At 32.4% G+C, this 12,239-nt stretch overlaps 1 protein-coding gene across 3 annotated transcripts in view; it reads left to right on the forward strand.

The window, feature by feature from the left end:
• The window catches only part of LOC148619112 (uncharacterized), a 28,572-nt gene that overhangs the window by 5,673 nt on the left and 10,660 nt on the right, over positions 1-12,239 (forward strand). The window contains exons 6-20 of one of the 3 annotated variants that reach the window (XM_088578673.1): positions 427-529; positions 1,133-1,571; positions 1,830-1,841; positions 3,170-3,271; positions 4,116-4,268; positions 4,727-4,819; positions 5,385-5,657; positions 6,158-6,248; positions 6,445-7,002; positions 7,613-7,702; positions 9,065-9,144; positions 9,759-10,003; positions 10,804-10,899; positions 11,628-11,702; positions 12,069-12,169. In XM_088578673.1, the coding sequence (XP_088434799.1) occupies positions 427-529; positions 1,133-1,571; positions 1,830-1,841; positions 3,170-3,271; positions 4,116-4,268; positions 4,727-4,819; positions 5,385-5,657; positions 6,158-6,248; positions 6,445-7,002; positions 7,613-7,702; positions 9,065-9,144; positions 9,759-10,003; positions 10,804-10,899; positions 11,628-11,702; positions 12,069-12,169 (2,511 nt within the window). The remainder of the gene's footprint in view (positions 1-426; positions 530-1,132; positions 1,572-1,829; positions 1,842-3,169; positions 3,272-4,115; positions 4,269-4,726; positions 4,820-5,384; positions 5,658-6,157; positions 6,249-6,444; positions 7,003-7,612; positions 7,703-9,064; positions 9,145-9,758; positions 10,004-10,803; positions 10,900-11,627; positions 11,703-12,068; positions 12,170-12,239) is intronic. The other 2 variants (XM_088578674.1, XM_088578675.1) reach the window with 2 other exon arrangements.

The raw sequence follows: 12,239 nt of genomic DNA on the forward strand, positions 1-12,239 counted from the left end.
ATCAATGAGCTTTTGGAATATACATAAAATAGTCATGCACGAAAATAGAAACTTCTTCACCATTGCACTGCAAAAGAAAGTACTCACTTTGTCTTTTAAAATGAAATTGATTTAAAAAAAAGTCTTTTGTAAACACTTAATTACTACATTCATCACCTTGTATATATGAGAAATGCAATTGGTGGTTTCTAGCATGAAAAATTTGTTAACAGTTAGTTAAAGTTATCTTATAGTTGAAGTAGGTCATAATGAATGGTCTTGAATAAATCAAAACAAATAGATGTATGATATAGACATCCAACCACAAACCCTGTATTTACCTTTTGTCCTCATTGCATAGATATACTTTTTTCTTAGGCTATAAGTAAAAATAATTATAGAAATCATTTGCCTTCTCATCAAGGGAATTGTTTATGATATTTGTAGGTCAAGAGATGAAGATTTCTACAGTAATATTCAAGCCTCTGCAGAGGACGGTTTATCAGATGTATCAGAAGCTGACGTTAAAGAAATGGCACAGAGTATTAAGGTAATTAGGAATAGGGCTTTTAAGTCTTGTTATGTGACCCTATGATTTCACAAAAAAGGGTCATTAACTTCCATTCAGAATCGTTGAGAGCAGTTGTTTATAGAGTAAAGAATACAAACCTCTAATACATTGACAAAAATATGACATTTAACTATTTCTTCACAAAAAGAAGTTTGGTAATACATGTAACACAAAAAAAAAATTCTGATAATTATGAATTATATTGAAGTATCAGAAAGTAGAAAACTAAACAAATCTGTCTTCAGTTTTAAAAGTTTTCAACAGTAAAAATTCTGGATAAAACATAGATAAAGAGCAAGGCTTACAAGCCTTATATTCTGTGATTACCATACCTGTAGATGTTAAATGGCAGGTAATAATAGATAAAACATATTGAGTTTGCATGCTTGTTTTCATTGTTAGACATTAGTAAATACTTTAGCTCTGTAAATTACCGGTAGTTATCCCTAAATCATATAGTGCACATGTATACCTAGTCTGTCACTAACTTACAATGTGATACTTATATCTAACCTCCCTGTAAAGTTTTCTAGTAGACTTTAAAACAACTAAAAGAAATTATGAAACTAATGTCTTTTATAGGATTTAGAAGACATGGATGCTGACTTGTTTGGTGGGAAACTGAAGAAGAAAGGTAGTACTAAAGGTGGTAGTTCAAGTAAAACTAACACTCCTCGTAGAGGTGGTACTCCAAGATCTAGGAGCACAACACCAAGAGCTGTATCACCTCAACAAAGGGTTACCTCCCCTGGTGCAAGGGTCACTTCACCTACAACAAAAGGTCCTTTGGGTGCTAGTGGACCTTCACCTACATGGGATAACCAGCCAACCAGTCCAAGAGGAGTATCTAAAGACAGACCTGGGAGTGGTGGGAGGAGGACTACACCAGCAGGGAGTGTGTCATGGGATGATCAACAGATCAGTCCTCGCGCTGTGTCTAGAGACAGACCAGGGAGTGGGGGAAACAGACCTCAGGATGTAACCTTCCCAAAACCTAGTACAGCTCCTGGAAAAATGTCAGGTACATATTAACTGATTCTGTCAGTAGAGGAGTTATTTTGTTGGCTCAGAAACAGATGCAGGTGTTAAGATTATTAAATCAGTTTAATAAAAATGATTGTCGTGTATCTTTACAAAGTACATGTACTTCAAAGTAAATGTTGTTGTAAATTTCTTGTTTCAGTATTTCCTTATAAGTTGATTTCAGACTTTTTCTTCTGAAATGTAGAATAAACTATACAGTTTGATTACAATTAAGTAACAATGTATTTTTCTGTAGGTTCCAGTTCAGGTTTGAATATTTTTCTTTACATTAATTTATTTTACTTACTGTATTGCTTTAATATTTGCTTATGCTAGTAAATCAGTCATGGAATTAGATGTTTTATTATGGTATGGATGGTATTATAATCTGATAATGAAGAATGAACTAATGACTGTGTTGTATAATTTGTATACATTGTTCATTGTGGTATCAGATTTTCACACTATAGCAGTGATTTCATTTGTGAATGATGAGTAGTTAACACTAAACAAAACACATAAGTGTGTTTTTGATTAAAAAACATTTTAAACAAGTTTTAAGTATTGATTGTATTCATGCCTGGGATACTACATCACATGCAGCGATATATTTACATTTTTACTGGCTGCCTGAACATTTTTTCACTTGTTATTAAATATCTTGAGCTGTTTTTTTCACAAATGGGAACTAGCACATTTGGTGGTAGGTGTGTTCTTGCTAAATTTTCTATAAATGTTACTTTGGTGATCCAAAATGGCTGATTTTACAAGTACCTCTGTACAGTTTGAAAATTGGGCGAAGATACTGTTACCATCTGAGGCATTTTTTTCTCAAATAGTCAAATTATCTGCTTGTAATATAAGCATATTTCTACACAGAATTATGTTGTACTGTCTGTCATTTAAATGCTAAATAGTTAACCTACACTGCTTGTACCAGACCTAAAGTAGAGGTATTTGCAAAATTTGCTATGATTAAGATTATCAAACTATGACACTAGTTCCTTTCTCAAAAATGCAGTTTAAGATGTTGAACAACATGTGAAAACAGATGGAGATTGTTGGTAAAAATGTAAAATATCCTTGCATGTGACATAGTACCCCGGCCGTGTCACTGTATTATGAACAACTGCTGCATGTTAGAATATTAATATTCGTTACTTATAGTACCATAGTAAGGCTAGAGAAATATGCATGGTCGTGAAATTATAGAAATCTTTGATAGGAGGTTATTTTTTCCTGTTGAAAACATTAACGGTTGATATTATTGGTTATTTTTCGTTAGGTTTTCCATTGCAATGTACTTTCCTTAGCATTATTCATAGCCTAAGCATTTGCAGAACATTTAATGTTTTTAAATGCATATATTCAATGTAAATTTTAACAAAGTATAGGTTTTGCACTTGTTTTTTTTTTCTCTCTTTCACATTGGAGTGTCTTGAAAAAGTCTCACTTGCATTTTCACAAATGCAGTAATTTCTGGACGTAAGTACCAGTAGTAGCAAGCATATTTAGAATTATGTATGGTACATATATTTTCTCAGTCCATTGTTGTGAAGAAAAACTAAGTTATATGCTTCATTATTTTGTTGATAGATATAGGAAGTGGACAATCTGAGAATCTAAGACCTGGAGCAGCAGTACCAACAGAAAGACCTGGTACTGTTCCAAAGGCAAAACCTAAATATGATTTTGGAGGTAGTTAATAAAAGATGAAATCTTAATGATGGTTAACTTTACACATTTTGAAAGTAGCCTACTAGTATGACATCTACAGCAGTCTTTGTTTTCAGTAAAAATGGATAAAGTAAACCAATGATTGATTGAAGTAGCAAGTTAGTGAAAATCCATGTGCATTTATATGATTCCTTTCTTAGTGGCTCAAACTCACCTTTTGGTGTATAGGATGTCATAAAAATGAGACCCAGTCAATTTCTTTCATGTGCTTTCAATTGTAATACCATGTTCTTAGTTCTCGAATAGGTTACATCTGCATCCTATTACAGAAATTTTTTTCTGTGTTTAAAAGTCTTAAAAATTGGTTTCTTAAACAATCTTCATGTGTTTTTATTATGAATTCATGATGATCAGTTCTAAAACATAATTACTTCATTTACTATATGTTTAATATAATCAGTACAAATTGTAATCATCAGCTTAAATCTGAGATAGGTATAACATCAGTACAAATTGTAATCATCAGCTTAAATCTGAGATAGGTATAACATCAGTACAAATTGTAATCATCAGCTTAAATCTGAGATAGGTATAACATCAGTACAAATTGTAATCATCAGCTTAAATCTGAGATAGGTATAACATCAGTACAAATTTAAAGGTTATCAGAAAATCTGTCATGTGACAATTAGCTGCTGTTACCGTAGAAGACATAGCAAAAGGGGTTAATATAATATACATGTAGAGAGCTAATTGAGTAAAATTGTATATTGGTGTGACTTTCATGTAATAGATTGGCACAGTAATAAAAGATATTTACAGATTTTGTTAATGCTTTTCATTGTAAGAATCTTTTCTTCTTCAGAATTTGATGAAGATGATCCATTGGCTGGTTTGTTAAGTGATGAAGATGATGATGACTCTTGGGCCACCAAACCTAAAAAATCTAGTGTCAAAAAGAAAGAGGAACTTGTCCAAAAGAAGCCTGAGCCTGAACCTGTGAAAACTGTTGTGGAAGGTAAAGATTGAATAAAGTAAACATACCACTTATTGGAATAAAATCTAATTTGGAGGACTCTGAATGGTTACATTTATTTAACTTTAAGAGAGTTGACGATTTGTTGTGGTTGGTCAACTTTGTCATTGTAGACAGATTTCTGTTTTGTTACTTGTAGTTTACACATTTCTTCTCAGTGATAATGCAATTAGTAATGAGTCCATACAAAGATGTAGCAGGTTTGGAAGTACCTGTAATGATTTCAGAATTCATGTTCAGTGACTTCATTTAGGTGGTAGCCACCATGACCAGGGCCTAGTTTCTTCGGAATTCTTAATAAATCTGGGATTTCCCTTAAGTTTACATTTGAAAGCAATCTAAAAGGGCAGTTTTGAGTTTAAGGGATGTGTAAGACCTGTGCATTTTAATAGATATACTTCTTAGTTTTAAATTTAAATATTACTCATTATATGTTAAAGAGCCGAGAAAGAATTTATTTGAGCGACCCCCTACACGGAGTGGAGGTGATAAGAAAGTTGATGAAGTACCAGAATCAGCTGTGGCAAAACATGGTATATACATTATAAATATGTCTTGTCTTAATTTCTCATATTGTTTTATGCTGTGGTCGTATTTGTACATCTTGCACTGACTTGAATTCATTTTATTGGAAGTTCAAGACAATGTTTTCAATACAAATTTCCTTATGAAAAATACTCATATAAAAATGACTAATCATCTTAAATATGACAAAATGACTTGTAATGTTTCAACTAGCCTTATGATTGTTTTTTTTGTAGTATTGAATGAAAATGTGAAAACTATATGCATACAGTAAATTGAATAATGCTTGTTCCTATTTTAAAAGTTAATTGTTAATATTTCAGTGTACATTACAATCTTGAGATTAATTTACGTATAGGTTAAGCATTTATACTTACCCTACAGGTACACCTGGTCCATGCTCCCAGTTTTTAGTGGAGTCTGAGTTGCTCATTTACTTTTGTTCTTTGTGTGTATTATTTTAGTAACTTTATGTTCTTTGTTGTGTTTGTCTGTTTTCCGTGTCTGGTCTTTGTCCCTGGATTACATTCTTTTGATTTTCGCTAGAATCTTGGTTCCCTTGTTTAATTACAGCTGCTATTAGTAAGAAAAAAGAAGAAGCAGCTATATTTAGTGATGATGATGATTTCCTGGGTGGGCTAGGTATTGAGGAGAAAGGAGGAAGTAAACCTTCCACAGCCAGCAAACCTGCTCCTGAGGTGGAAAGTTTTGATAGTGACTCAGAAGAAAAACCTTCCAAGATGTTTGATAAACTACTAGGGAAAGACAGTATTGTAAACAAACACCTGGAAACTAAAGAGAGGAAAGAATTTATTCTGGATAAAAAGTATACACAGCCTGCTGAAGGTATATTTTGTTGTAAATTTGAAAACAAACAAAAAAATCATTTGATAAACATTTAAAAATGGGTTAATGTAGCTACACTTCAGATGAGAGAACAATAGTTGTGTCTAAATATCTTTGTCTGAATTAGAACAAAAACAAAAGTTAATTTCTACTAATTATAAAAACTAATCACCAAAAATGCTCAATTTATATTAATTTAAAAAAAAATTCCAAATTATGTATGAACTGTAAAAACAAAGTCAATATACAAGTATTTAAGATCATATTTGGAAAATCAGCAAACTATTGTGGTAATGATACATAATTAAATCTGTTGGTGAGTGTCCTCCTTATGATACATTTTTTTAGTTTATTTCTAATTGCCAAACTAACAAGACAAAACCGAGAATTCTTAATTATAACTGAGAAAACATTCTCAAATCTGAATTTTATCAAATATATACATTTGAAAACTACTTGAAATGAATGGGCAGATTCATTAACAATTTTTTTACTACAAGAAGAAGAGGAGGATTATGCCTTTGGTAGTTACATGCCATCAGCGGCAGGATCAACTTCAGGATCCAGACCTGGTTCTAAGAGATCTGTTAGGTAAACTAAAATTACTGCAATTATTTTAAATGTAAGCTATGATGATTCTTTGAAATCAGATTGGAAAAGAACACTATGAATATTTAAAATATAAATTTTGGAAGTAATGCTTAATTCATAATTTACAGGAACAAGTGTTGAATATTTGTGAAGAATTGAAGGTCTTAGCGTTAGTGTTATTATTTCATTTGCCTAGGTTTCAAGATGAAGATGACATATTTGGTTTTGATAAGCCACCATCTAGAGGAAGATCACCAGCTAGTAGTATAAAAAAGCCAGAAGGAATGGAATGGCTAGATCACTTATCTCCAAGGACCACACCAACTAAAGAAACGAAGGAGGAGCCAGCAGTCAAACCACCACCAACAAAGGACACATCAAGCAAGGAAACAAAGGAACCAAGTGCCATGAAATCTACCCCAGTAACTCCTCCTGCCAAAACAATGAACAAACCTAAAGTTGATCCATTTGAGTACCTGGGATTAAAAGATGATGATGATGATGATGCATTTGAATGGATGAAGCCTAAACAGACTGAGACTAGACCTCGGACGGGAGAACTAAGGGACCAGACAGAAACCAGACCAAGGACTGGAGAATTGAGAGACCAGCCAGATCCAGAACCTCTTTCCCAACCAAAACGATCTGAACCTCCTAAGATTGAACACAAGGCTCCTGAGTCTGTGAAGACTGATCAATCACCTGATGATTACCTAGGACTTGGTGGAGAGGTTGATTTAGACTCTATACTGAAGTAAGTGATATATTAGTTTTTAAGTATCTCCCTTGCTGAAACAAGTATAGATGTTCTTTGTAAATTAACAACCAAATAATTATTAGTGAATTATTACCAGGTACTGTAATACTGTTCTCAAGCATTACATCATTATTCAAAATTTTATTCTATGAGAAACTTATTATATTTTAACTTCTAAAAGAGATTAAATACATAGTTCAGGTCAAAATTTGGTGAATACCTATTTTTTTTAGTGAACATAGGGTCAAAATGTCTTACAACCACAAACCCAAAATTGTGAAGAGCACTCTTAATTCAATAAGTTTTGGTTGTGTTTTGTTTGGCTTGATTTTGCACTATTTTGGAAGTTCAAAAATGTAATTGCAAATTTTGAAATAAAATACAAGAATTTTTTGTAAACTACTTTACAAGTAAAGTCATTATACACAAAATATCCAAATATTTCTACACCATACCTTTTCATTACTTTACTATTCATACATTGACCTGAAGTGAATTTTATATATTTTGATATGCATTTAAAAGGTTTAAATCGTGTCCTGTTTCAAAGGTGATGTTATCCAATTGATGATGTTGACACAGTTAAAATATAAGTCTTCAATTTCAGGAAGAAGCCTGATTCACCATTGTTTGGTGGAAGTAAAAATATAGAACCAGAAAAAGACTTGTTTTCAACACCACAAAACACTGATCATGCGTATGTAATCTATTATTTATCTAGTTTCTGTGAATGATTTTGTATTTTTTTCTAATCATGAAAATATGTGTTTGGTCATTAACTATATTCCATTTCTACCAATAATGTTAAAATTTTCTGAGACCCAGCAATATACATGTAGATGTTAAGCAATGAATATAGAGCAGAAGGGTTAGATAAACTAGATTGAGACTTTGTGGTAATCTTTCAATCAGTCTGTAGATACAGTTGATCTTGTTACACAAATAGAGACAAAAACACATAGATATTTACAGGTCAGCTATTTTGACACATCTGAAGGTAAGTATTGGAGCATCAATTTTATTATATTCCCCACTTAAACAGTGTGGGGTATATAGTGATGGGAACGTCTATCTATTTCCCTTGCAGATTTTTTGGCTTCTGCTGGACGTAATTATTAGATATTTGGTATATAGCTTACACATGGTGATTTGTACCGTGTTTCCCCTTTCAAGCTTTTTAGGTCATCTACTTCCTGTTTTCCAGGCAACTTAGAATTTTTACGTGTGTGATATTGGGAAATTTTTCGTCACAGATTTCTCAACATCCATTGCAAGGAATGATTAAATTTAGTATATGGCCTAAGCATGGTGACTTGTTCCTTGTCTCCCCATTCCAACATTTCTAGGTCATATATCTCCTGCTTTCCAAGGGACTTTTGAGTTTTATAAAGGTGCTGTAGTGTGAAATTTTCCATTGCCGATTTCTCAGCACCCATAGGAAGGAATGATAAGATGTTTGGTGATATAGTAATTAGATGAGCTTTTAAGATATTTCTATATGCAAATTACAGCTTTATGTTACATTATATTTAATTTATTTAAAATTTCTCATATTAGCAAGAAATCATGAAGCCACTGAGGACATTCACTCAACCTAAACACTTCAAAGGTTACATGTACATAGCATTTTTGAATATAACAAGAATGGATTTTGATAATATGTCAAAGAGACAATGACCCAACTAGGGTAAATAGTATAAGAATTTCATTGACACTTCATCTCCAAAAATCTTATTTTTTGTTTCTGTAAGTAGTCTACAATTAAGATTTCTGTGTATATGGTCATTTTCGGGGGAGTGGGGGATATAGATTTATTTTCTAGTTTTATCTTTGCTTTCATCCTGATCCATCATATTACTAGTAAACCACTATCAGTCTTACAGGCTGGGTAAGGTGACAATTGATCAGAGATTTGTCTATGTTTCTACCATCAGGGAAAACAATGTGACATAAGTGACAAGAATCTTATTGATTATTTGTCCAGTGAAAATCAACGATCAAAATTGGGGCATAACTATTATTTTTTATGTCTTATGTTCTTATTAATCTTACATTATAGACCTGTGTGGGAGTCTGGTTCACGGAGGAGAATGTCCAGGTCTGGTAGCACAGATAAAAGTGTTGACTTCCTTCTTCCTAGTGAGTAGTTCTATTCTTCATGCACAGCTATCAATAAAAAAAACAATGGGATATTATAATTCTGTTTTCATCTTTGTCCCCTGCTGCAACTTAAATGCATGAACTTAGAAATACTTGGTATCTTTGTGTGCATGTAGCAGTCTGACTGACACTGTAAGCAGTTTCACTTACATAGGTGTGCTTTGATGATACTTTGTATACGTTTTAATAGTATTGTAGCACTAATGTTTGACTACATGTAATTGTCCTTTGAACTTTTTGAGGTTTTTGCCTGTTGCTTTTGTAGGGTGTTTAGCTCAATGTATCTTGACAATAAATCCAAATAGAACTAAATTTTTTGTTGATGTTGAACTTAGCAAGAATATTGCTAGGGTGAGTCTCTATAAATGTTTTGATTTGCTTGATCAAATAAAATAGCCACCAGATTTTTACTTTTCCATTTGAGCAATTCAGGCTTAGTTGAGCATCCAGTTAATGTTTTGTGTTACTAATGTGGATGTCTGTAATATTATTGTCAAATGGCAGACATTTTGATAAATGTTTTGGTATGAAAGTACATTTTGAATTTTAAATATACCGGTAAGTATATCTAATGTTTATATATCTAATTTTAGAACAAAATTCTATGGACATACTGGACAACATACCAACACAACTACAGCAGCAGTCCATTAACCAGTCAGAATTCCTAGATAAATCTGAACCTGTAGGTAATAAACAGGAATCCAGTTTTATTTCCAGTAAACAGGAACAAGATTTCCTTTCTGGTAAACCTGACTCCAGATCTACTGATTTCTTCAGCTTCAGTGCAGCAGAAAAACAGAAACAGAAAGAAGCAAGAGCTCAGATATCTCCTGAGGTATCCTAATGTTATAGTTTGTAGTATGACCTGTGGTATCCTAATATTACAGTTTGTAGTATGACCTGAGGTATCCTAATGTTATAGTTGGTAGTATGACCTGATTAAAATACAGACATCACTTTCTCAATTGGTGATCACATTTTTTTTTCTAAACCTGTACAGTTCTTTATTATTTTTGTGTATATTCACACTTTTGATTTTACCAACTTCTGATTTTTTTTTCTTCAACTGTTTAAGTCATCTCTGTAAATATAGAAATAGTTGCATAATTTCTTATTAGGATTTCTAAAATGCAGTTAGCTACTATCTGTAAGTATTTTATGGTCTTGCCTTTTCTTCTTTTGCCCTATTACTGTGTATGCTATAGCCTCCATCTTTGCCCTGAACACCGTTTAGGAAAAATAGATTAAGGCTTGTCTGTTCATTACCACACAGGTTTAGCTTTGTTTTACATATTTTTATATGGAGGAGGGTCTCATGATCATAACATTTAGTCATATGTGCAATATGTTATGAATCACTGAAAATTGAAGTCTTTCTAAAAACAGTTCTGATTACTTGGTGTCAAATAGGGCATTTATGCCAAGGCATCACATTTTCTTGTCCAGTGTTGATATAGTTGTTTTATTTGATCTATCATCTTATAAGTTTATTTAGATATGTTAGTACATGTAGTTCCATTTCACTGCAGCAGTATACTGGGTTTGCAATATGATTTTCCATTACAAGGCAGGATGCAGTTAAGTTCCCTGTGTATGTAGGTACAGTCAATGCATTTCTCATTACCACTTTTTCAGAAAACATTGAATACAGATCAGTCTTTACAACAACAGGCTCAGATGCAGGCATTTATACAACTACAGCAACAATATCAACAGTTATTACAATCACAGGTACTAAATGTAGCCATACAAGAGGTTGTATGGGACATTTACTTTTTTGAAGTCTGATATTAAAGTGCACATTTTTGAGGCAACTAACCCTTGGAAAACATGCGATCCTCTATACTCAGACTAATTTATTTTTTTACTTTTTATCCAAGCAGCCATTGTTCTATATTCTAAATGCATCTTGTCGATGGCTAATTAACTGTAACCTTCTGCAATCAGGATATAAATGCTACCACTAACTGGGGTAGAGCGGATGACCATAACGGCCATTACAGTCATCCTAAGATGGAGGATGGAAATTTGGGTAAGAATAATTTTCTTTAATAAAGATGTCTATTCAAGTTATTTAACAAAATAGATATAACAAAAAGTTAGCCATTCATCAGTGCTTGATATTTGAAGTGGAATGCATATGGGTAAAATGTATGATTAATGAGAAATTACAAGGTAAAAATATCGGGGGATACTTTTCACTCATATGTGTCCCACTTCAAATATCAAGCATTGATGAATGAATAACTATTTGTCATATTTATTTTTTTGAATAACATGAATAGACATCTTTATTAAAGAAAATTATTCTTACCCGAATTTCCATCCTCTATTAACGGCTGTTACAGTCATCCACTTTACCCCAGTGACCACTGAAGGGTTTGTTAAATGACTTTTGTTACTTTTAAAAATCCATAGATTATGCGTACATCTTTACTGTACTATACTTTTGTTTTCAGCCAACTGGGCCAAGTACATCAGGGGAGAGAACCTTTGGTAGGACAAGTCTTGTAGGATTAGATCCAGATGCTAAGGTCAGTATAAACTCTAAACCTGAAGATTTTGATTGAGATGTACAAAATAACTAAATACTTGAAAACATGAAGTTCCCCTGAAATAATTATTTCTTTTTTGCAAAGTATTTTATAAAGTATTATTAAATTACATTTTGTTCATGTTTTTATTGTCAAAAGGAGGTTTATTGCATTTAAATTATTCACCCCATATGATTGCCAAACATTATCTGAAAAAAATGATAATGACTTGTGTCTCAAGGTAGTGAATTTACACTGTCTTTATACAGAACAACAATTAAAATAAAAATTTAACTTAATGTTCTGGGGAATAAAATGTTTGTTTATATAACCAAAAGTGTTAACTTATATTTTACTTATTTTCAGGTCAGAAAGCTAGAAATAGAGGTAGACTGTGTAAACTCTCTGCTGGAATCTACAAAGAAAAGACATCAAGAAGAGATTAAAGACATAGAAAATTCATACAAGTAAGTGTCCCTGTCATTTTCTAAGATGCTGTAAAGTACTTTAATTTGTGGATACCAATTTTTGTGGATT

This window comes from Perna viridis, chromosome 4 (genome assembly GCF_037379345.1).
Source record: "Perna viridis isolate PV_CMFRI_1.1 ecotype Kerala chromosome 4, ASM3737934v1, whole genome shotgun sequence".
Taxonomy (NCBI): Eukaryota; Metazoa; Mollusca; class Bivalvia; order Mytilida; family Mytilidae; genus Perna; species Perna viridis.